Source organism: Dromaius novaehollandiae, chromosome 3 (genome assembly GCF_036370855.1).
Source record: "Dromaius novaehollandiae isolate bDroNov1 chromosome 3, bDroNov1.hap1, whole genome shotgun sequence".
Lineage (NCBI taxonomy): Eukaryota > Metazoa > Chordata > Aves > Casuariiformes > Dromaiidae > Dromaius > Dromaius novaehollandiae.
The window spans coordinates 55,687,404-55,713,894 of record NC_088100.1 but is presented as its reverse complement, the minus strand read 5'-3'; the positions used below and the strand labels follow the sequence as shown (position 1 = coordinate 55,713,894).

General features: G+C 38.5%; 1 protein-coding gene across 4 annotated transcripts in view; it reads left to right on the top strand.

The window, feature by feature from the left end:
* CEP85L (centrosomal protein 85 like) overlaps positions 1 to 26,491 on the top strand; it is a 142,492-nt gene that overhangs the window by 31,287 nt on the left and 84,714 nt on the right. For 2 of the 4 annotated variants that reach the window (XM_026123515.2, XM_026123513.2), the window contains exon 2: positions 8,111 to 8,272. In XM_026123515.2, the coding sequence (XP_025979300.1) occupies positions 8,111 to 8,272 (162 nt within the window). Of the gene's footprint in view, positions 1 to 6,151; positions 6,710 to 8,110; positions 8,273 to 26,491 lie in introns of those variants that run through there. The other 2 variants (XM_064508920.1, XM_026123516.2) reach the window with 2 other exon arrangements.

Genomic DNA, 26,491 nt, shown 5'->3' with positions numbered 1-26,491 from the left:
CAAGTTATCTTAATTGATACTGCCACTCAGGAGTATGTTTACTTTGGGGATTGTACTTTGAGGATTTTCTTCTTTGGGTTTCTCTCTTCTGCTTTCATTTTTTCCCTCTGTATTTTTTATGATCTTTTTATCTCTCTCCCTTTGTGTATAGTTTGCGCTGGTCTTTCATAGCTGAATGCAGGGCTAAAGGAGAATGACGCTAACAGATGAATTCTTTTACAAATGAATAGGACAAAATGCAAGTATGGTCCTTTATCTGGTAGTATTTTTTCAGGCTGTACAAGTGAAAATGCAAGTAAAAAAGACCTCTCTTTCAATATTTTTCTCCTTAAAAGCTTCCCTCAATATATGTATTTTTTATCTTTCTTCATGTTTGATTGCTTTAATTGGTTTCTGGCTGAAAAGCTAGAATAACCTAGTTAAATATCTTGCAAGCTCTGTAAAGAAAGCACACTAATAAGGACATGAGTCCTCAGGATGAATCATAATGCATCTATATGACCTTGTAAAGTGCTTTTGAGAAACTGAAATATCTAAATTCAGTAGTTAGGGCTGTCAGTTCATCTCACTTAGTCCTGCTCATTTTTGCACTTAGATTAGGCTGTTTTGTCTTCCTACACATTTCACATGAGAGCAGGGCCTGGGGCCTCTAGTACCTCTGTTCGTGGCCAGCTGGTAGAGCCAGGAGCTTCCACCACCTCCAGGGTGTCTGTGGACAGGGTCCTGAACTGTCACCTGGCCATCTTCTCTGAAAACACTGATAACCCTCTCTTGCGAGTGTACTGCTTATCTTAGCTGCAGGTCCGAAAACAGGATTTTGGAGAGAAGGGGTTGCATTGTAGACTTTGAACTTGTTTTGGATGTTTGCAAAATAAATTACAGCTTTTATTAATACAGAAGGGTCATAGAGATGAAGTGTGCCTAGCAAATATTTGTCTAGGTGTCAGGGTAGGGATGCCAATTTAAAAAAATATATATTTCCAAGAAGATTTATGTGTCCATATAGTTCTTGGTTTTGCCTGTATCTGCAAGGAAGATTTCTGTGCATGGTTCATTGTATTGTGTCATGAATCCATGCATACAAAGAGCTTCTCTCTTGCTTCTCTTTGAAGGAGGCTACTGTTGCATCGTTATAAAGACTGCCAACTTTTTTCCAGCTCTTTAAATGCGTTAAGATGAGACATTTGTTCTTCTGTATACTTTCTGGAGAATTCCTCCCACCCCCCCTTTAAACTCCCCTGTCCCCTGTTCCTTTTCTCTCTTTTTGTGTGTTCTTTCCGTCAGGGGAAAAAATTGAATAGTGGAAAAAATAGAATATTGGCAAAGAATTGTCATGCACAAGACACTGAAGTGAGGCTCTCTCCAACCTTTCAGCAATAATGATCTCATAGCTACGTTAAGTAAATGTGAACATTTTCCATCTGAAATAAGTTTATTGTTTTAAACTTCTGTTTGCACTTTTTATTCCTAGAATACAAGAAAGAGTTGAGTGGGAGTCCATTTGTGCTTGTAGACTTTTGTTTTTAAGAAGACTTGTGGTTTCGTAGCCCAATGGGACAGAGAGAGTGCAGAAGAGAGACTTAACTGCCTGTAAAACTTTAAAGGACCATTGAAAATGGAGAAAATTGCAACTGGGCATAAAATTCCTAACTTTGGTCCTCAATAGTTAGCCCACTAGAACTATGAATTTTGGTTAAGATATATTTATTTTTTTCCCCAAGGCCAAGGACCAAAAGCTCAGAGATTGGTCAGCTGTTTTGTGAAAAACTGTTTTCCATAGGTAACTGGATGTTTTGTCCTTGACTGACTGAATTTATCCCTGTCTAAACCAGTTATTTATATATTTATTTATTTATCTATCTTTGTCTATATACTTTTTGTGGATGTGTTTGCTTTGAACAAAGGATGTGAAGAGCATGTCTAGGTCTATGGATTTTGATGGTTCTTTTCTGTGGAGCAGTTACTGCGTTGGTTATGGACCTGTATGGTAAGATTTGTGCTCACTCTGGTATGGTCAAGATCCCTTCAGTGTATATTGGAAGCATGCTTTGGGTAAGTTTAACTGCGCAAGGGGACTGTTTGAGTAAGAGTGGAGGAATGGGATGAAAATGGAGGAACTTTTTCTAAATATTATCCTATGAACATCTTCCAATGGAAGGATTTTTTTTCTTTTGTTTTTTTTTTTTATTTGTTCCCTTCCTTCCTCCCATGCAAGTTCTGTTTTAGAGTGATATGTTATAATCAGGTGTAGAATTAATGGGATTGCCTTTTTTATTTTAGGAAATTTGTGTTTGGTAACAGGCCAAAGATATTCGAAAGATATGCTTTGGGTTTTTTTTGTTGTGGAGGGTGATTCTTTTGGAAGAAAGCTCTGTTTAGATTGGAGAGGGAGGTGTCTGAGCTTTCTCATTGAAAGTGCATTGGTGTCTTCTGACATTACTTCATGTCACAGCCTTTCTGATGTGTTTGGGTGATCTTTGGATTAAAAAAAAAATGTCTTGTAAGACTATGCATGGAAAATGATCTAGCATCTTTTCTTTGAGGTGGGCTATGGAGTGGTTAGCATATTTCAGGACCATCCTGGTGCCCATAGTCCTTCATATGCTCAGAAGAAACTTTCATTTATTGAAATAAAATTGTTGATGGTGAGGGTGAACTGAATGACTTTGGCAGTGTGTTTGGGCTGAAATGATGACTTTCTGCCCTCAAAAGAACTTTGGGCAAACTGCAGTGCCATCATGGCATGAACTATTCTTGTACAGCCTGGTCACATCCATGATGACTAGAAAGAGCTTTGCATAGTTGTCAGTTTTGATAGTATTGTAGTTAGATCTTGCCTTCAGAGTCCTCTGTAGTATAAATTTCCACTGTCTCTTTCTGGTGATTCACTTCTCTCAAAATTGTAGTGCAGAAGAGAAAAATAAGTGTTCTTCAGTAAGGATGTATTTGCTGTGAAACCTAGTTAAGTCGTTTGTTGTTGCTTTTTATCCAGCATCTAGGTAGATTAAGATTATCTTAGCTGTCATATAAAAAAAGAAAGTTTTTACATTCAAGGACTTTTTATTTGGTTCCTAAAATGCCTCTAAAGATGGTGGCACTATTATTTTGAATGTGTAGATCATATGAGATCTGTGCATGCCACTGAAATTAGAAGTGGTAATGATCCAAAATTAACTGTCTCACTTTCAGCAGCGGCTGCCTGCCCTCTGTAATACGCAGAAAAAGATGCATGATTTTGCAGAGTGAAATTTCAACAACTGTTCTCTCTTAATAAATAGTCTGCTTCCAGCACTTTATATACTTTGTTAACTGATCTGTTTTAAATGCTTAGGCTGGAAACACAGCATCATATTAGTAGATTTAACTGATCAAATTTGGGGATTTAGTGAACTCTGTATAAACAAGGCCCCTTTGAGGTTTGTTTTGCATCCTGGATGTCTGCTATTTATCATGTTTGCTCTTGGAAATAATGGCTGGGTAAGATAACACTTTCTCTCTTCTGTTTGATTTCCATGAAAAGTAGATTTTTCTGACTCAGTAAGGGATGATAATAGTCAAAATAGTAGTGTACAATTTAGCAGCACATGTATCTATTAGAAATTTTTGCTTGTTTCTCTCGCCTCATCATGAATTTTGGGCAGATGGGCGCTAGCTGTTGATTGGCAGGTTTGAGATCTCAGCAGCAGGGTAAAGCAGGTGTGCTAGCAGAGCAGTGTGGAGAACCTTGTATGTCTTTTCCCCATCTTGTGCTTGGTTTGGTTAGTGTAGGCTGTTTGCTCCCTGAAAGATTGTGTCTTTACAGGGAGCTGTTGAAAAGGAGATGGAGAGGATAACAGAGGGCGAAAAAGGTTTGGTGGTTCTTTGGGACTTTGCTCTGAAAGTCTATTTCAAATAATCAAACTAGTAAATGAACTTTTAAATGAAGAGTTGGACTGAAGAGGCCTTATAAGGTCTTACATTTTTTGTATTATGTCTTCTCATTAGAACTTGGATGTTACCCTTCCTTGAGGATGGGGAGGGGTCTGCTGTCACTTTGAATTGGGTGTGTTTGACTTATTGTTGGGTTTTTTAATGAGCCTGTTTCTAATATCTTGTTTTTTTGTTTTTTTTTCCAGTCATTTATGGGAATGGATTAAATTAGCTTCGAAAAGCCTTTCTTTCTTTCTTCTTCTTCGTGTAAACAGTTTATTTTGTAATGGTGTTCTGATGTGCAGACTTACCATGAGACAGCAAGATAAAATAAAAGTAATGGTGCACCATGAAACAGTAAAAAGTTTAGACTCCTTGGAATATGTCATTAAGTGTATTGCGTGTTTTTAAAAATATAGCTGATGTCAGGACTTTGTGGTAGGCTAAGAGAGAGAGTTTCTTGAAAGGATCAGCTGCAAGCGTGATCTGTTGGAGTGTCTAGAATAGGAAAACAGTCTGTGCTTTTTAACCTGTTCCAATTCAAAACTATTTTCTTGCTTGGGACATTCCCATTTTAAAGGCAGGGGCTGCCAGTAGCGAATGCCCAGGAAAGTGGAGAAAGTGAGACTGGTCCACCTCGTTTCAGCCCCCTTCTCCATGCCACTGTGCGCAGGATGGCCATAAGGTCAGCGTGTTCCTGGTGATGGTGCCGTGGGAGGCTCCTGCTGTGTGCAGCCAGCTGTGTGTCATGGGGGATAGTGAGGGGGAGCACCTGGACGAGAGACCTTTCTGGAGCCCAGAGTGTGGTGCAGAGCGACTTGAGTATTTCCATGGAGAGCTAGAGGGGATCTGGCAGGCCTGTGCTAAGCCAAAGCTAAAGCTAGTAAACTTGGCTGGATTCGTGTGTAGCTACTTGCCTGTACCAGCACTTGTCTCTTTGGGTCTACCAGGTCAAGAATCAGGCTTCATGAGTTAAGTTGGAAATGCTGTCATGCCCTGGATGCAAATGTGCCCAGAAACAGTGTTCACAGAGTAACAGAATAGTTGAGAGTGGAAGGCACTTCTGGAGATCATCTGGTCCAAACTCCTTTGCTTAAGCAGGGTCACCTACCAGGTTACCAGGACCAATGTCCACTTGGGTTTTGAATATCCCCAAGGATGGAGACTCCACAACCTCTCTGGACAACCTGTTGCAGTGTTGAACCACCTTCACAGTAAAGAAGTGCCTCCTTTATGTTCAGATGGGATGTCCTGTGTTTTAATTTGTGCCGATTGCCTCCTGTCCTCATTCCTGCTGTGCTGGCAAGTCATGCTGGACCTAAGCTTCAGCACTGTGCGTGGGGCTTGGTGTGTATGCAAGCTGTGTGCGTGTAGGTGTACAACAGAATGAATTATGGTAGGGTGTTTTGTAGGGTGTTTTGTCATGTTTTGTGTTTCTTCAACCTGCAGTACTTGCAGAGATTCTGATGGGGATGAATACCTGCCCCTCAGTATGTTAGCTGTTTTTGTAGGGACTAGTTGCACCATAATGTTACCTATTGTGGGATGTGTTGTAACAGGCACAGTTTGGAACATGGGAAATTCCAATTAGATACAAGGAAAATCTTTTTACAAATGCTGGAAGAGGCTGCCAGAGAGGTTGTGAAATCTCTATCCCTGGGTACGCCCAAGACTCAGCGGGACATGGCCCTGAGCAATCTGATCTAATTAGACCTGCTTTGAGCAGGGGTGGGACTAGCTGACCTCTGGAAGTCCCTCCCAATCTAGCTTATTCGAGGATATTTTCAGCTTTTATTGCTCAGAGTTTCCACCAAAATCAAAAGTATCCGTCCCATTTTGGAGGCACTGTATAGGTAGCTATAGGTCAGTATAGGTATGAGTAGTGAACATCTGTCTAACCAAGTGGTCTGAGAAATTTGACACTTAATATTGTGTTGATCTAGTATGCTGTAGTGGTAGTATTATCTGCTGCATTTTTTTTTCCCTAAACATTAAATGCCATAAAAGCTGAAATGTCAACAGAGAAGTGTATTGGGATGAAGAGCATAATAAAGGGTGAATGAAACAAATTTCTCTTCTACAGAAGTATTTTAAGTGTCTCCTAAATCAGAACTGTCTCTGGCTTAGTAAGTTTGTGCTCTGGTAAGTCAACTTCACTTCTGCTGGAGTAGCTAGACCCAGCTTGAGAAGTACAAAGTGGAACTACTGGAGAAAGTACAGCTATTTAGAGAGGGGGAAAGAGGAATCATTTTTCCCTTCAAAGCAGTTAGAATATTTAGTGAAAGATTTGTTGGATGGTAGGAGAGGAAGAAACATCCCTATTTCCCACTAACTGTATGTGAAACTACCACATTTCAGTATGTCAGATGGTGACACAGAGAGGATGGTATGAAGAATGGCACCTGGAGTGGTTTTTCTTGGGGACCTTGGCTGGAGCCTCCTTACTGGGTGTGACTGGTGAGCCACGGACAGTGGCATTCATGTGTGGTTTCTCTGGTTTCATCTTCTGCTACCTGACCCTTAGACCTGAGAGCTACTCTGTGGAATGATTAGGAGTGGGGGTGCCCATGCAAGAGACTTTGGGGAGGAAAAGTAAAAAGCATAAGGAAGAGATTAAAGAGCACTACGCAAGGAGAGAGGGCTGAAATAGAAGGAAGGTGAAGGAGTGATAGATGCTGAAGGCTATGAGAAAAGGCAGGAAAGTGTGTTACAGAAAAGAAGAGGTGATAACTACAAAAGGAAATGAGACAAATGAGAGTGTGACAGAGGCATACTTAAAGCCTGCAGCAACCCACCTACAGTAAGTAGTGTCTTAAATATCATGTTATAAATAAATAGTGCATACAGTAAAGAAGCACCTATTGTATTCCTCTGTTTAGAAGAGGCTTGCTGAGGAGCTAGTAGATCTAGTGATTTGGCTGCTAAATGGAGTACTCTTTTTTTGTTTGTTTGTTTTTATATGTACATAAAATACATATATACATACACACATACATGTGTGTGTGTATGTGCGTTTCACAAACTTTTTTTTTTTAATATCCTCTGTTGAACTACTTAGTTTAATGGGAAACAAAAGCAGCTGGAATTAGCTGCTGTCATTGTGGAGGCAAATTCTGTTATGATTTTAGATGGACACTGCTGAAAATGTTTAAATGACCTAAAAATATCCATGTGTAGCATAAGAGAACACTATAAATGAACTGATACTTCTTCATGAGTCATTTCCTGTTGAAAGTGTTACGCAAAGCTAACTGCTAGAGGGGACGTGCATGTGTGTGATTAATATAAAATCAAATGCAGGCTATATATTTCTTAAAAAAAATTTTTTTTAATGTGGCTCTCTGGAATGAAGCACAAATATGGCAATCAGTATTCTTCCTGTAAACAATGCTCAGATTTATATATTGGTTATAGAAAACTTCGATATCCTCTGGAGTTGAAATCTGTGTACTTTCATTTGTACTTTGATTATAAAATAGGCAGCATATTCTCAAAAATTCTTTGAATGGCAGAGCTATTTGCTGATCTGAATTGTGCTTTAGAACTGAATCTTTTAACTGTAACTTAGAAAAAAATCAAAATAACCAAAATGAAAAAAACCACTAGATTTATAGATATCTCACAAAGACAACTTGCGTGCAGCTAGTATGTGCTGCTCGAGTTGGTAGTCCGTTTTTTGATAACACTGGTATCTGAAGTCATTCACTAAATTTCAGTGTTACCAAAATTTTTTTCTGTTAACTGTTCTATTGCTGGTTTAGTTTATTTTATCATCTAGGCTGTGTAGTTCATGTGTAGTTTGAAATGACTGTGTTTGTTTTTCAACAGCAAAATCTTCAACTGGTTTCTGTTCCCCAAACTCCTTCATGTCTGTGTGTAGTCATATGCTTCCAAAGCAAAATCCTGCCTTGGGCTGAGAATCAGTCCTAAGATAGGAAACATATGATAAGTAAATTGGTAAAATAAGTGCAAGAATGGTTTAAGGTTCATGGTTTTTAAAGAATAAAATGTACTTACTGGAGTTTGTTGAGAAATTTTCACCTAACTAAGGGATTCTAATGGGAAACTCTAAAATGTTGGTGCAGAGTCGGATTCAAACCTGAACTAGGAAACAGAGCTTAGTTTTCATCTTGACCAGTATTTTGTTGTTGACTTCTCTACTGTATCTATAATGACAGACTTCTGACTTCTTTCTTTATAGGCCCAGATTATTCCTCAGTGGGATGGTTACCTGGTACTGAATCCCTGTGGCAGTCCACAAGCATTTCGTCAAGCGGTCAAAGCAATCCTGTCAGAAGACATAGTATAGCTTCCGACAGTGGAGACACTGGGATTGGTACCTCCTGTTCAGATAGTGTGGAAGGTGAGTTGACATCATTGAAATTTGGATGTTTCTGAGAGAGAAACAATCCAAAAAATTTGAAAGGTGTGTTTCCTAAAATGCTGTTACTTTTCTGAAGCTGTTGAGAGCATGCAGTTATGTATTTCCCTGATCAGATCAAGTCATTGCTTTGGTAAGGAATAATTAATTTTCTTTTGCATGAGTTGTGTTCATTAACTCACATCTCTGCCTCAAAGCTTATACTAGTGTTATATCCTTTGATAATTACTGTACAGAGAAGTAATACCTCTTATTAGATCTCTTGATTCTACAATTGGGAATAAGTAGAAAAACTTTAAGGGTGTTGATGAAAGGACAAAGCTTTCTGGTATTTATTGTATGTGTCAGCAAAGAAAGCTTACTCATGGGACTGGGGGAAAATGGGGGATGTTGTCTTCTCATTTCTTAGTCACTTCTGAGAAATACATTTACATTTTATTGCATGGTATTTGGCAGATAGTCAAAGATCTTCAATGTAAATAAACAGTATCTAAGGATTGGTAAAACTCAGTTTGGATAAAGTCATGATTGCTTGAAGTTGTTCTTGTCAGGGAGGGGTTTGCCCTCTACAGTAGCAGCATCTCCGTAACATTGCCATCCTCCTATAGCTAGTGGTGGTAATAATTAAGCCTGAATGAGAAGGACACTAGGCAGTAATAAGCCTCCAAGTCATCTTCCCTTCCCAGCCTAACTTCTGTGTAAGATTTTTGAAGAGTAAGGTAATGAAAGTGGGACTGTAGCAGGCTTTTTTCCAAGGCCTTTCTATACTTGGTAATTTTTGCAAAAAGAATCCTGGGTAGCTGCGATTAGGAAGAACAGGGATTTGAAGAAGTGGATTAAGCAACCCTGAATCAGTGTGAGACCAAAGCATCTATAGGAAGCCCGAGGACTCCTGAAGATAGGTCTGAATCTGTCAGAGTTAAGTCTGTTAGACCCCTTTGCACATACGGGAATCCTTTTCACCCTCGTTGTCTTGAATCTGGTGTTTGGAAAATATCTCTGGAGGAAAGTCCTCACAGCTTGCTTTTGGCCTGCTTTTGCTTTTAAACCTTTACGAACTCTGGCAAAATAAAGGTTTTACTCAAATTCTTTGATGTAAAACTGAAATGTAAAATTGATATTCAGTGGGGAAGCCTTACTACTTTTTTTTTTTTAAGGGATGTAGGGTAGAATAAAGCTCTCTCATGGACACTATATGTATATTTACAAGCTGACTTGCCCAAGTGTTGTAGAACAGTGTTTTAAGATGCAGCATTTGAATAAAAATATTTTTTTTTTGAGGGCTTCCCCATTTGAGGGATGGGAGGAAGGAGAGGAAATGAAATAGCACCTCTTCATCAGATGTTATTGTGACTGAAGAGGAGAACAGAACAAATGCTGTTAAGGTGGTGGTGGGGCCTGATACAGTAACTCTCAAAACACATTTGTTAATCACGTGTTACCAAGTTAACTAATGGCTCTGCCCATGTGCGTGCTTTCCGTAGAGTGTTCTTACAAGCAGCTTTTGAAGTTCCTCACCAGAAAATAAAAAAGAAGGGAAAAAATGCTACATCTTGTACACTAATTTTGTGCATCTGGGAATACTTTGACTATAAGCAATGTTACCCTACCCTTAATCTCATCAGTTTCCCGCTGCCATGTTTGAACAACTTACAATACTAGAAAACATTAAATAAAAAAAGGAGGGAAACATAAATGTAAAATGCAAGTTAATGGAAGGAGTATATGACAGACTTGAGCGTACATATATTTTTAGTACAAAGCACAATTGCCTAAGGTACCTAGTTGTCTGCATCTCTCAGGCCTTCCTCCCCCACGCCAATATTGTGATTTCTGTGGGATTGCCAGGCCAGGTTTGTAATTGCAGACTTGATGCTGCCCATCTGCTCTCAATGTGGTGCTTGGGAAGGAGCCTTTGGGGACTTTGCAGAGAGGAATTTTTTTCGCAAGTCAGCAGATCATTACAATTTTTAGCAATGCTCAGAGAATGAAATGTGGCTTTGCTATTTCCTTTCTACTGAGCCTGTTGAAAATCGAAAGCTGAATTTCAGAGTTAATGTTAACCTATTTTAATGTTGTAAATTGCAGCTTAGTTCAGTTGTGCAGATGTTAGTTACTAGTAAATACACTGGTGCAGAATATGGAGTTCAAATACATTTTGAGTCTGTTTTCACTGTTTTTCCTCATATGTTAAATATTCCTTTAAATTCATCTCCTAACTCATACTTTATTTCCGGAGCATTCCTTCTCTGAAACTGCAGTAGTGCCAGGTGGCTTGTGTGCTGGGCTAAAACCTCTGTGGCTTGGAGGGGAAATGGGTTTTGACAAAGCCAATAAGAAGAGAAGCCTTCTGCATTAAAATGTATTCCACTGGTTGTCTGAATGTTTTGTGCAAAGATAGGAAAATTAGGAAATGAAATGACTAGTTGAGTTTCATTGTGGAAGTTGAGCAATATTGGTGAGAGCTGGGGAGGGGAGGTACAGCTGAAGAGGGAAATTTATAAAGCATAGATGTTGGAATGTTAATTTGGGTAGAACAGGTCTTAAACTCCTAATTCAGTCTGTTCTTAATTTAAGGATTCATGTAAAAAGGCATTTTTATCTTTGTGTAAAGTACTGTTAATGTGTTTTGTTTTGTTCTTGTCAGTAAGTGTTTCTGGGTACAGATAGCATCTAAGCAAGATAAAAATAATTACTGTGTTCTATATGGAACAGGATGAAAAGGTTTTGATACGATCTCTTCCATGTTCTTTTCTTTTTAAACTTCCCTCTGCTTGTATGAAAACGGTAATATTAAAGTTGATTTACAAGTCTGACTGAATAGCTAAATCCTGGGCAGTGATTGCAGTGAGTCTTTAGAAAAATCTCATACTTTTTAAAAAGATAGGAGAAATGAAATGCAGAACCTATGAAACTGGAAACTTTCTAGCACTTCTAGAATAGGAGGTTGTGTTCAGGAAGAATCATGTGGAAGAAAAGGTTTTAGTCTTCACTGACAGTTGATCAGCTTTTGGCCACCGACTATCTGAAGTGTCTTGTTTCTGTTTTCCTTCTCTCTGGCAATTCTGAAACCAGCAAATACAAAATTTGTAGCCTGTGCTTAGTAGGGACAGAAAGAAAACCTCCCAATGTCAGACAGCTGATGGCTACACTGTGTGTAGTTCTTCGGATATAGGCTCTCTCCTGAATTGCAGGCATGGCCAAAAGATTATCATTACTTTTTCAGAACTGAAGCTAAAAGAGGAAAAAAGGGTTAATAGGAGGTGGGTGGCAGAAAAAAACCTCTTCTTCGGTGGAAAAAGTGGAGGTCTGAAAACATTGTCAGTTAGAGGATCTTGTGTCTTATCTTTGTACAACTCGAAAGCTTTTCAAATGGAAGCACATTTTGGAAAGAGTTGTAAGACTAAATATTTGAATTCTTTTGATGCAGGAAACTTGATGATAAACTTGTGAATTATGACTCTCTACTTTTCTGATCACTTAAAATGCACATTCCAGATTAAAGTGCTTCTGTTACCCTTTAAAATGTGTATTTGGGGGGAAAAAAGTGTAATACTATACGGAAATGTACAACACATTCATGAAACACAACAGTGTTTCTTATGCTCCAGCAGCAATAATAACATTTCCAGTAGTAATCACTGTACACCTATGCTAGCCAGCCATCAGAACAGGCTGCATATCACCATTCTTTCATTACCATTTATGTAAGAAGCTTGAAGTCTATAAATTTAAGCATTTTTCAGACTTTTTTTTTTATTTCAGGCACTTAATCTGTGAATCAGGTGCTCATTAGAAATGAAATGGGTTGTAAATTCAACAAAGCTTTTTCCCAGGACTAGTGCCTGACTTTGGCTTTCTGAACATGAGGGTATGAACTAGATACTGGGGGTCTGGCAGGCCAAGACATTTTTCTCTGGCAGATAAACTTGATGTGCAGTAGAAAGATCCTTAAAAATTATATCTTCTGCTCTTTTAGTAAATATGGTTCTTGGCCTGCTTGCAAGCGAACAGGCATGAAAATTTATACAACTGTTTGCTTTTCTGGAAGGGAGAGAGATCTGACTCAGAAGGCAGAGCTGTCACTTTTTTATTGGGGATTTGGTTTTCTGCTAGTTTGTTTTAACTTCTAAAATTAAGCCTCTTAGAAATGCTGATTGAAGATAGTTGAGTAGGTGTGCCTGTTTTCGTATAGAAATCTGAATAAAAGTGGTCTGTTAACAATTTAAGACGTTGTTCCTTAGTTATATAGAAAGGCTGCCTTTGGGAAGGGAATTTCACAAGTGGTGGTTTGGGGAATATCACAGACTTCATGCAGCATGCTTGATATATTGTTGTTACGCTCTGCATAGACGTGACTTCTCTGGAATATTTAAATGATAGAATAGGAAGTTGTTTTAATGTTATGAGGCCCAGAGGAGTCTCTTGTCTCTCATTTTGAGCTGAATTTGCTACCTTTTAAACTTATTAAAAAAATCTAATTAGTTCAATTTAATTGCAGTGTTTCTTGATACACCAGGGAACACGGTGCAGCCAGCTCTGAAGTTACTTTATTTTGCTATTTCAAGCCTTCCTCCTCAGCGTAGTATTCTAAAATCTTTTTTTCCCCCCCCCTCCCCTGGCTGAAGTAAAAAACCTAAAAGTTAATAAGTATAGCTATTGAACATAACTTAGGCAAAGGTAGAACTGAATTTCAGCAGAAAAAATGTAATTATGAATAACTTAAGAGGTGTTGCTGCTTTGTTTAGTTCAGTATTTTGCTAAAGAGAGTGGGAGTGAGAATGCACATGGGTCAAGTGTTACTAATTTGTGCTGTCCATGTCGATGCAAGTCAGGAAGGTACAACAGCAGGAGGATCTTGAATCTTGAGAGCTGGCAAGGGTCCTTTTTTGCTCGTTGTCTTCTGGGTTTGATAATTTTGGAACATGATGCATTTTCAGAAAAATCCCTGAACTTTTCTGTGTTAAGGTCAATCTTTAAGACTTTTGGAGCCTGGCGAGTAGTGGCATAACTTTGGTGGAGTAGCTGCACTGTTTGGGGGGAAGCAAAAAATTACGCTGGAGCCGTTCTTCCTTGGGTTCCTTCCTCCTCGCTTGCCAAGTCTCGTGTTCTGCAGCAGTGCGCTGCCTTCTGCGAGTCCGGCTTGCTGCCTTACCGGGATATTATCTACCCTGACAATCAGAAATGCACACTCTGCTAAAACCTGAATTAAACTCTTTCTTCTAGAAGAGATACTGTCATCTCTTGATAAAAGGAAAGAGTCTGTATTTCTGAGGGAAACATAAGTATTTAATGGTCAGGGTTTTGACTGATTGTTTAGGGGGAGAGGGGTGATAGAGTCTGACCAAAATGTAAATACGGATTATTTCTAATAATACATTTCCAGGATTTAATGGATAGGGAAAAAAATGATGCTAATAAGTTTCCAGTAAAAAAAAGACATGGGGAGATTGCCTCAAATGACTGTAGTACTCCCTGTCTGAACTTGTGTACTTTGAATTTGAAATGGGACTAAACTAAAGGCCCTCACTGGTTCCCCACGTGAATGTGTCCTGCAGAGAGAAATAGGTGCTACTTTGACTTCATACTTTGCCTTTTTTTCCTGATAGTTTCCCCATATGAACAAGCTGTTAGTATGCACATGCTCAGTATGCCTCTCATAAAAATTATGAGCAGGTTTTTTTCCTCCTGCTAGTGAGAGTATTTATGCCCATTAAACTTGGTGAATTTTGCCTTCAGCTAACATCAGTACCTGATTTTTTAAAATAACCACTTCTGTTTCTTCTAATTGGAAATACTGAAAATAAAATGTGCTTACTTAGGATATGGCAGTATTTACTGTCATATGTGCAAAAATGTATTTTTGTCATACGTACTTTGGAAACTTATGCAGCTCTTTGAGCGTGGTGAATGTGGTTCAGATAGTGAATAAATATAAGGGTGTGTGAGAGGTTAATGTGCTAAATATGGACCCTGTCCACATAACACATGTTGAGATGGAAACTGATTGTGCCCTTGAATAAACTGACTTTAGTGCGGCCTTCAGACACATAGAATTGTCTTAAATAATTGCATTAGAACAGGAAATGTGGGCATTTGATCATGAAAGCACTGGCATAGCCATCAGCGTAACTGTATGTAGCCATGCAGTTGTCAGACAGGAAGGCTCTTGCTCCTAATCCATGCAGATAAGCATCTCCATTCTTGGGGGGCATTTTGGTGTCATGTCATTCTTCCCCCCCCCCCCCCCCCGAAAGTGATTTCCTGGTTTACAGGAAGGAAATAAAGTGGGATTTTTCCTCTTAAGGATGTGTTTGCTTCCTGCCTCCCCACTCTCCTTCAGTAAATTTTTCCTTGCCTTCAGAGTAAAGGAGGGAATGATTTAGTATTTATTCATATGTACAGTGCAGCTTCTGCTACTAAGGGTGGGTCTCAAAAGCTAAATCTGTGTCAGCCTTATAAACCACAAACGGTTTCGGAGTAGGTGGTCACATGAAACACCAATTCAGAGAAGTAATGCTGGCCAAGGTGAAGTCTAGGGGAGTTATTTTTAATAAGTCACGTAATCCGTATCTCTTGCAATGTGGTGTATATCTGGCATTCTGGTGGGAAAAGTGGATTTAAAGCTGACATGAGGATCATGCAAAGATCTTGTCGATACTTAGGTTAGCATTATGGGGCCTGGGAATACTAAGCATTATGTCTTACTGAGAAATGTTATGGAGGACTTTGCACATGCCCTTGTTACTGTTACATGAAAGAAAGCCTTTGGGTGTACATTCAGCAGTTCTGTACCTTGGGGTCTCCTGGAGTGTAACAGGAATGAGATTAGAGAATTGCAAGAGGGGAAAATTTTGAACCTTAAGCTACCTGTGTATGGATGCTGAAAGGATACTTTGTAACTACTCAGTCTCTGGCGTATATATTTATTTAAATTCAAGCAGCATTTGCAGCCTTCCCTGAAAAAAATCACATGACTCCTTTTTAATCCTTACCGCTATAAATGAAGTAGTGAGATTAGTGATAGACCATAGTCACTTGGGCTGTACACAGTGAGTGGCTTAGCCTCCTGCTGAGCATGGAAAGGACTGCTGGCGCTGCCCGGCCTTCTGGCTCTAGACTTGGCAGAGAAGGCTGGTTGTAGTCCCTGGAGAAAGGTTTGTAAATCCTTCTTTTCTAACAGTTTTACACCACCACCTAATTCTGGACAGCTTTTTCTTTGCTCTTAGTCTTTATTCAAAAGATCTGTTGCTATCTGAGTGATTAAGCAGAGATAATACTCTTAGTCTTTTTATTCTTTTTGTATAAAGTCAGTGTGTTTAACATATTTTAGCTGTGATTTTGGCATAGTGATGATAGTTTGTGTAAAAACCTTTGAAGTAAAATGTAAAAAAACCCCTACCTCTTAATGAAAATCATTTTCAGAGCCTCATTTGTGTTTCTCTGTGCTCAGTCAGATGGGCTTTTTAGATGGATTTGAGCAGTAATAAGGACAGTAGCGAGGAAGAACAGTGTGCACTGAGCACTCGCACATGAAGCATGTTTACTGCCTCGATCTCGCTTCCTTCAGGTTAGGGGAAGAGTGAGTGAGTGTGTGTGTATGTATGTGGGTGTGTGTGAAGAATGTGTGTTGAGCAGCAAATGAGAAGTGTGAATAGCTACCCAAGGTTTCAGATGAAATGAAATAGTTTTGAATTGGGGTTGGGAGTGGATTGAAAGGAGGGAGGAGGAGGAAGAAAATGCAAAACTGAAACTCTGGGCAGACAGGCAACTGTTCTTTCAGTTTGCAGTAACATCTCCAAAATGATGGTTGGTAACAGCAGATCTGAGAGTTTTCAGGCAGAATAGGTGCACTTCTGTTGCTTTTATATGTTGACTTCCTTTGAGAACTGCCTAAAAATCTCTTTTGTTTTTGTTGTTAAAGCAGTTATTATTATCACAGTACTTTTTTCTTTTGACCATTTTAAATGCTTCCTATAGAATCAAACTTGAAGAAAAATGTTTTGCTTTTTTCCCCCCAAATGCAAAGATTGTAAAAGTTTTTTTTTTTTCCCCCCCCCCCCATCTTTTTTTCTCTCTCTTTCTTTTAAAGGGCTGACATGGTAAGATTTTGCTGTGGCAATAATCGCATGTGTGTCAGCTGCAGTCGAGGAAGGCTGCATTGCGGAAGTGTAGTCAGCTGGGCAGAGGTCATTTCATTGCCACTGAAAGGGAGCCATTCTTCAGTCTACAAAATTTCTTTTAAATGTGCACTTGGCTAATATTCTCTTACATTTTATCAAGCTATCAGTACTCTTTTCCCTATAGTTTCTTACTTCCTTCCTAGTCCTTCATTTTTTAAGGCATTGTATTAAAAGGTTGTATACATGTGTTTATTCGTTTGGACTGGAAAGATCGCTAGAACATGTAATTTGAGATGAGCAGAGTTTGCAATAATCCTAGGAAGAGAGTAGTTAGATGAGCAAATCTTTTTAGGATATCAATGTAATGAGTCATTTCTGTTTTAGATAGTGTTACGGTAATGAGATATTCTCTTAAAAATGTTTTTTCCTTTAAATGTAGATATTAGTTTTCCTGACCATTGTAGACCTGAGAAAGTGTGCAATAAATAAAATGTCATCTTCCCATTGCAGTCTTATTTGCAACTTCCTTTTTGCAATCACCTGTATGCTATGATGTTAAATAATTTCTCTGCTCTATAGTGTTTACATTGCCAGTGGACTTTTAAAGCCTCTCGAGCTGATGGTTGTATTGTTTGTAGTCTCGCATTGTTCACAAGGGTTGCTTCTGAGTTTAATCTTGTAGTAGCTGGAAGGTGTGACCCTATTTCACAGCCTCATCCTGCAGACTCTGAGCACTAGCATGTAACTTCAGGTTTGGACAACTCGAGGAGTCATGTCTTGCTGCGGTACTTGCCTATATGTAATAGCCGATTTATCCAAGTCGGTCATGATGATGCACCTCTAGCTCTGATGGAGAGTGTGTCTGGCAGGAAGGTGATACTTTCCAGTTTAAAGCACTTGTGTATTTTCAGCTAAAATACAGAAATGTAAAAATAGTCAGTATTCTGTTATTAATCCATTGTAAGTGAAAGTATTTGATATTGAAGAAAACTAAACAGTAACTAGGTGCTAAACAGGATTCAGTCATTACTGCAGAAAACGGACTTTCCATTGGTACCATTGGTATAAGTGAATTGAATTGGTCTGATAGCTCATAATTTTACTTTTTTGTTGTTGTTCTACTTCACAGTAGTAAGTTTTTTGGGGGGGATATGGTGCAAGGAAAAAGGTTTTTAATTCAAAATCTAGTTGTGTTTAAAGAGGAATCAGTATGAATAAGTCAGGAGAAGAGAAAATCTACTCCCAAGTAGATGTTTCTGCATTTGAAATTTAGCTTTAACACTGTGTACAAAAGATAATGTAAATACTGTGTTAAAATTATCGGCGGGGGGGGGAGATCAGTACATAGTCTGTAGACTAGTCTCCTATATGCAAAATGTAGAGACGAGCCTTTCTGGTCCACTTTTTGCTAACTCCAGATGAACTATTTTTTGTGTTCATTGGGATATGTCAGGTAACACAGAGTGATATGAGCATCAGCAGTTGGTATATGGGTTCAAAACTGGGTTGAATTGAACTTCTTGCTTAAGATGCCTTTTCTTGTTGGTCTGTTGTTAAGACCCAGACAGCATCAGTAGTGTTCATACTGGTGGGGGGGGGGGGGGGGGAGCAGCACAAGACTGGAGGCTCTGTGTTCCCTCCTGGCAGCAGGGTGCTCAGGGAAATATGGCAGTAATTAACCTTTCGATTGCGGGTGAGGGTTGGGACCCTCACGCCTTTCTCCCTGTTTCACTTGAAAGAAGCTCTTCTCACCTCTGTAACTTCACAACAGAAGAGCAGAGGAATGGTGCTGCAGACACAAGGCATCTGAGTATGCCTGAGGTTGAAGCCAGTTGCTAAGAAAATGTAAGGCTATATTTTAATTAAAAAAAAAAAAACTTCTGTGTCTTGATGACTTAGCAGTATTACTGAAAAAAATAATGTTTAAGCTTTGAAAGAGTGAATCTGAAAGGCAAATATTTTCTTTTTCAGTAATAAGTCTTTCATGCAATCTCTTTGAACTCCTCAGTTTTCTGCCTATGATGCTCTTTCCGCTTTTCTTAAAATTTGGCTTCAGGTTAGGTCTTTTTGCCTGGCTATAGGTCCTCAGCTTTTGTTTGGAGCGAAATCTGCTTAGAATGTGGAAGTTCAGATTCATCCTGTGGACAGCAGAACAGACCCTGGCCCCTGTGGGAGGAAACTTTTTGTTTCCCCTTTTTTTAAGCAACCCAGAAGCAAAAAATATAACTTCCCTATCTACTGTGAAATCCTTAAATCCTTTCCTCTCCCCCCCCTCCCCCACTCTTAGCCAAATCCTCTGTGATGAAGTGACCATATGCAGGCTCTGCGAAGGTTTGTTAGGTTATTTTAGGACCCTCTATTGATAACAAACCTCTTAAAGTATGTACTTGCCTCTTGACTATTTTGAAATCATTGGAGGGAAAAAGGCTTCCATTAAAGGTGGTTTTCCGCTGCAATTTCATGCTCTTGTGCTGTAGTTATCCTGTGTAATCAGTTGAAAATCTTACATATCGTTTTGCTTATGAAAACAAATAAAACTGATGTAATGCATCACTTTTTAGTGAATATTCATTTTTTTCTGCAGAAAATCACTTGGAGGCAGCCCTATCCAGAAATGTTAGTTGTGCAGATCTGAAGACTGTCTTATGTGTATGCATGTATATTGTTTTTGTTTCTCATCTTGGTAGCTAATAGAGATTTTTAAAAAGAAAGCAAGGGAATTTAGATGCGTATGTAAGAATAAAATTATGTAGTTTTTAGAGGGGGGAAAAAGTTGACTGCCAAGAAAAAATGCAATGTGTTTTATTCCTTCTGCCACAAACACTTTATTCCTAGGCAGCAGTCACCTGCGCAGCTTTTTCTAGGTTTCTATTAATAAGCGTGAGTAACAAACTAATGTTTTTCATATAGATGATATGTTAGCACTTGGCTCAGAGGAGAAAGTGGTAGGGTTTTTTTGTTTGCTTTTTCTTTAAATCTCGTTAAGAATTAACATGTGCTTTTAAGAGAAATTAATCCATTTTTTTAAACTGTCATGATACCATTATGCTGGCAGGGCTGAGACCAAAGACCGTGCTAAGGGTCTGATTCTGTTTCAGTCAGTTTAATAGGAACCTGAGCCTTCCTGTAAAGGGTACGGGAGTAATTTTCTAATTTAAGATAAATTTCTTTTTGTTTAGTGTATGTATAGTACTCCTCTGATGTTCAGGAATTGCACCTTCTCCTGTGCACTGTTCTCCCTGCTGCTCCACTTAACTCCTGAAATAGAAAAGCCAATAACAATAAAATACACTTGCCAGATGCTTATTATTTGTTACATTTATGGATTACAGATGCATAAACTTATCTCTTTCTGCATATTACTATTACACTACAGCAATGTTTTTCTTGTTCCTCTGGATGACTGGATCTTTTTTGGATTTGTTTTTTCCCCTTTCAGCCAGAATTTTGTATTGACTGTGTTTTTAGCAAGTCTAGATGTAAGAAAATGGAGTTTAAATACCCCACCCCACCCCCCGGATCTTGCTGTGAAGAACAATGCAGGCTTCCCTGTGTTTGGACTGCTACTCTTAAGTATACAAGATGACTTTTTTTTTTTTAATCCTTGATGTGGATCTGTGAATCATAAGAGTGGACATCCTGTGCATGTTTTTTAAATCCTCCAGACTATGATAAACTGTTAGCAACACATCCTTTTGCATTAGGGTTTAGCCTATCACTGTCAAAGGCTGAAAATAGCTTGTATTTTCAAAAATAGAATGATCTTTTATACAAAAAAAGGCCATTATTTAAGTTAGTCTAAAGTGACATGAGAGTTTCAGTCTGTCCATTTGAGTTTTACTGCAGGAGCACCTAGAGAGTCCAGACAGGATGATAGTTTATTGTTTTAGCTTATGTACAAATGCTGAAAATCAGACCCCTCAGTTTTAACTGGGTGAAAGACCTATTTGGAGTAAGCTTTTCCTTGAGAAGTGACACTATTAGAAATACTGTTTTCTTCCTCACTACATCAGCTATCTATATGCAGTCAGTCTTCGCTGTTGACAGCAATGACAAGATTTTAATTCTAACTAGCTCAGCTCAGAAAGTGAATTAAAAATATGTTCAGAGTACCTAAGAAAGGAAGGGAGTATGATTCACAGTGGTCCAAAATCATTAGTTGTGGTTCTGATCAAGTGTTAGAGAAAGCTTAATGGCCAGAAGTTTATTGAAAAATGTTGAGACAATTAATTATTAAGAGTTCAAATGATGTGTGGTGTTTTTTCGGTTTTGGCAGTAATAAAGTAGGAACTGGCAAGTTCGTCTTAGAACTGTTTAGTAAAAGGAGCATGCTGATAAAAGATTGACTAGTATAGCATAATATTTAATTGTTGTGTATTAACCTGATGCTTAAAAGCAATACTTTTAAAAGTATCATTTACTTAATACTATGGCAAATGTATGCATAATGCACACTACTGGTTTGTGTAGTGTATCTGACTTTCCTAACCTAAAATTAACTTGAATAGGTAGTAAACTGTAAATTAAGTTCTGTAAACTCCATGTAAATTTCTGCTTTTACATATGCAAAAGCCTTGTTGTTCTAGATTATAACTGTTTTCCATTTAGGAGAACTTTAATAAAAAATTGAAATTGAAATAAAGTTATTAATGTAAAAAAAATAAAGATTGGCCTCTCAAAAAGGTGGCTATTCTCATGCTTATGTGCATCTGATCTCAGAGATGTAGGAAGGACCAGTCTTGGAAGAGAAGTAGACAGAAGCTGATGATATGGGTTCGCAGGAAAGCTCACCTCTCTCAAAGTTTGGGACTTGCACTGCACATTTGTTCTGTTGATTGGTGCAGCTTGTGCAAGAAGAAACTCTTTTTGCCCTATGTAGACTAGGAGGAAAATCATCATGAATAAAAAAACCTCATGAATAAAACAGTAGCAGTCTTTGTGGAGGCTGCTTGGGTTATTAATTTTTTATCTGTTGTCCAATATAGCCTCCAGAAAGTTCATTAGTGAGGCAATTCATGGCTTCTCTAGAGCTGGAAGTTACTTGCCCTGTGATATATGGTCTGAACTTTTTTGTTATCTTAGCTCCCCTTTCAGTTCCCATCGGCCCTGCCAGCTTCAGTACCCCTGGTCTGTTCTTCTCACAAAGCCCCATCTGCCCTCCCTCTGCAATGCTGAAGGAGAAAAGGGAGTGGAAAAAAGGTGACCTGAAGTAGTCTACAGGATCAGCATGCTTTTCATGCTCAGGCCTTTCCGGGAAACCTGCCTCACCTGCACCAAATATTCAGATTATTGTATTGCTTCATGCTTGGGGGGCTAGGCTAAAGGAATTTTGTACCATGTGCTCAGCTGGATTAGCTTTACCTGCAATTCACAATTGACACAACTGCCCCAGGTGAGATAGTTTTTCCTTAATGGTGGTGAAGGGCTGCTGCTGGCCAGACAACATGTTCTATAGTCTTTGACATAACCTCTAAGGATACTAATGGCTCAATTCTTGTAAAGCTGTGGTCCTGAGAATCATCTTTTGGCTTTAAAAAAAGAAATACGTGGTATAAATAAGAGAAGGAACAGACCTTCATTTCCAGAGGTAGGATTTCTGCTTTTATAATATCTTCATGACAGCATTATGGTGCTGGAGTGCTTTTTGTTTGTAAAATGTTTCTGTTTGTAAAATGAGGTCTGTTTGGGAGAGTTGTTTTATTTTTCTAAATGTTGAGACTAGTCTCAATAAGTGATATGCAAATGCAGTATATATTTGGTCTACTGAGTGAATAGCAAAAGCTGCAGGTTTTGCGTGTACCTGTGGATTTCTGATTACTTTTTGAATGGAATTTGGGATGGGATATTTTTGAAGGAGTTGAGGAACGTGAAGAATCCAGAGGCTCTTAAATATGTACTTCTGAAGTTTTTAGAGTTTCGGAGTTTGAGAGTAGGTACGAATATATAAATCTTTAGTTCCGGCAGGTAGCATAGGCTGGTAGATTTAAAAATCTGTGACTCTGTGCCAAGAGGCTGTTCTTGTTTACACTACTCCCCTGGGAGCAGCATACCTTTAATTTACTGTAGATGTTGAAAAACATTAATTAAACTGTTACTTACATGAGCAGGTATTATTTCAGCTGTTGTGGTGTGGAACTCAATGGAAAGGAGAATGTGATGGAGTTCTGCGTTTCTTAAGTCGTGTGTCAGACTCTGGGAAGCATGGATTTCATTTCTGAAACCTCCTGATATGTGATGCTGGTTAAGTCACTTCATTTCTCTCGTGCTTCTATGGGTAGCTTCGTGAATATGTGTTGTATGAGAGGATTTGTGTGCATATATATGCATAATACAGTATACCATGTTTATTTTTTTCTAAGGTCATTGGCCTACAAAAGCAAGAGTACCAATTAAAAGCTTAAAAATAAAGTACAGAAGCACAGGATAACAACTACTTGGGCTTTTTGTTAAGGAACTGTTCTTGCATTCAATATTTACAACTATGTTATTGGCACAGTTTTGGTGTTTTCATTGATCTGTCATTTCAATATTGTACTTGTGCCTGAGCTGTCTACAGATGCCAGCCTGAGCTGTGAAAGGGAATTTAACAGTGGTCAATTTTAGAAGCATTTTATGGAATGTGAAGCACGTTACTTTTGGTTTATCAAAAAAATTTGTGTCAATCTTTCTCCTAAAGCTGAAGTGCATTAATAGCCTTCTATCGCTTGAGTGGTGATGTAAAGATCTGTATGTAACTTCTAAAATTGCTACCCTTTGCAAAGTTTCAGATTTCACCTGGGTAGCTTGGACGGAGGCTGAATGCCATTACAACTTGCTATGTTAGGGATTTACTGGTACTATTAGGTGACACTGGGAAAACACATTAGATACTGCATTGCGTAGAATGGCTCTCTGTTTCTCTGGGTGAAAGATGACTTTAATTATTAATATCATTAAAACAGACTAAATTATTTGGGGCGGGGGTATTTGTTGTAAGTAGCCAATTCAGAACCTCTGAACTAGTGCTTATGGAGCTGACTTTATTACTCTGTTTCAAAGTCAGGGAGCTGGTCCTGGTGAGTACTTCATTTTCTCCCACACCATCTTTTTATGACGTGCTTTGTTCCCTGTTTGCTTTGATCAAAAAGTAAGATGTGAAATTGGATCTAGCTTTTTAAGAGAGCTCTATTTTTAATTTTTGGAACATAGTGTGCTAGTAATACCAGCACTGATGTGTTTTCTAATAGGTTGGAGAGCAGGAAAAAAAAAGCAGTTTTGTATTGTTTTGTGTGGGTCAGAGCACTACTAATGTGCTTGGATGCCATAGTGACGAGTACTATAAATACCCAGATAGATGAGCCAGCAACTGGGAATAAAATTATAAACACTAAATTCTTTCCATTATCGAAGGCAGTAATTGAAACGTTCCCTACTCTCCCACCTCTGTCTCTGCTAAAACAACTGTGCACATCAGAAAACAAAACAGGCATACAAACCCCCCAGCTTCTAGTTTGCATGAGGGGACAGAGAGAAGTCATCGCTAGACTCTCTTTAAAGAAAAATGTAATTCTGTTTGTTCTTGTTCAAGCTTGTTAGCTGTCCGTAACCAGTGACCCTCTATTTTACTTTAATATTACATGTCACAGAAAGTAGTGCTCAGAGGACTGGGCAACTTTACAGGTAGCAGCACTTCTACTAACTTTGCAGTTCTGAAGTCATATGATATGCTTGCTTAAACATTAAAGTTTTGCTCAGTAATGTTGGAGAATTGGTGGGTACTACAGGGGCAGTTGTTGGTATTGAACCAGCATCCCATTTAGGTGCAAGATAACCCATGCTGTTCAGAGTTGAGAGGCCGAAATGATTTCTAGAAGAATAATAATAATGGTCAAATCCCAAAACTTAAATCCTTCCTCATTTAAGTATTGGCTTCTCTTTTGTTTTTAATGTTCTATTATTTTTATCTGGAATGACTACATAAATAGTCTCAAGTATACAAGCTGAAGTTTGGTTACAGTTCTCTTCTTTCCTTAAGTGGATCAAGTCTTTTGTCTGAGACTGTCTGTATCATTTGATCCTGTGGGGTAATCAAGTGTTAAACAAGTGTTGCATTTCATGCTGGGGAAGGTGGATTTGGTTTGGTGGACCAAATGATGCCTGATGTATTAGCTGCCAAAGCTACTTTTGGTCTTTCAGGATGAGAAACGTTCTGTTAAAGTAACTTTCATCATAATTAATGATGAGTATTTTGTTTCTCTTGTGATTTAGTTAGACGTCATTTTTGTTAGTGTACTAATTCATAGAATTTTCTAAAACGTATGGTAATATTAGGACATTAAACTTGTATCTTCTCTCTGGCATAGGTGAGGTGGGGGAAGCAATTAAAATCGTGTGTGTGTGTGAATTACCAGTGAAAGCGATGCAAAAGCAACAGACTGCTTTTGATACTTCATAGAAGTGATTGTGAAGCTAAATATTTTGAGTTGGAAAAGCCAGGATAAAGGACTGTACTGTGCATTATATAGCTCTTTCCTAATTCGGTAATTGTGGTGTTTTGTTTTTTTGTGTTTAAGGTATGGTTTACAGCTAAAATGGGATCCTTAAGGCAGTCCTTTCAAAGGACACAAATGGACTTAAATTATCAGAATATTTCTAAAAAAGTGACTTACAAGTATAGATAGTAAGTAACTACTATTACACAACTATGGTTACTTCACAGACAAACCACTAGCAGGTGCAAAACTGCTGGTAAGAGTTAAGATCTGCATATCTGCTATATCCCAGAAAAATGTAGATTAATATTACTTAGATTATTACTTAAATGATACAGTGTGTGTATCATGCATGTTTTCTTTAGCCTCTAAAAATGTTTTTCATAGCTGCTTTGATGACAGACATAACAGGAAGAATAGTCCTATGTTTTTGACTGATTCTTTTTTTTTTTTTTTTTTTTCCCCCCTCCCTTACAATGCAGGAAGAATGCTGTGTTTAGCTCCAAATATAGCCTCTGAATTAAGGTTGTTAATATTACAGATGTATTTGTTCCAACAAATGTAAATATCAACTGTCCTAGTAAGAAAAGCAAAACTTTGTCCTTGGAGCATATGGGGGGAAGGTGAGGGGTCGGGGAGGTGGGCTGTTAATCGGACTGACAGCAGTGTGAATCCCTCTGCCTTGCTTTATGCTGCAGAGAAGTTGTGTATTAGAAACTGGACGGTGTTCAGTTTTTGTCTGTCTTAGCATTGTGGCTTCACAGGCTTACCTGAAAAAAGCAATACTATATGCCAGAGTTGCAGTGTTTATGATCACATATTTCATGGTACGTTTGCTCATCTTTTTTGCAAAGAGGATGCTAGATTGGTGGAATGATAGGTGTTCAATTTGAGGCATTTAATGCTTTAGTACCCCAAAAAACTGAAAAGCAGCTATGCCTATTTGTGCAGCTTTAACTATTTGTGTAAAAATTGTTGTGCAAAATTAGTCTCCAGAATCTGGTGATGGTGAAAGCCAGATGCTTTAGAAGTAAAAGTTGCAAGAAAACTCAGATTATTCCACATTTGTTTACTATGTTATAATCAGTTTTGTAAGGTGTATTTCAGTATTTTTTCCATATCTTCTTTTTGCTGCTGTTGCATTCAGAAACATTTCTGTTAGTAATGGGAATGTCAAATTCTCTTGGCAATAACTAAGTCTTTAGCTGCTACAGGATAACCCTGAGAATTCCAGGTCTATCTGTTTCAGTCTCTTCCTTCTTTTTGTCTTGCTTGAATTGGCAAAGTTTAAAATGCATATAATACACCAGGGTTTAAAATGCATATAATACACCAGGGTAGTCAGTATTACCCAGCGTAGAGAGTAGCGGGTAGAAACAAGTAAGGCTTATTACCGAGTGATAGCAGGCAAGTTGTTTTGCCTCCTGTTCTTCATGTGGGAAATGAGAATAATGATGCTCAATTTTTAAAGTATAAAAAGCGACCTCATTTTGAAAATGCAGAGCTCTGGGGAAATCCGATGTAAGGCTAATCCCCTGTGAGCTGGGTTCCAGGTGGTGACCTGCAGCAGCAGTGATCTGTTGACTCCTTATCGAGGACTTAAGGTT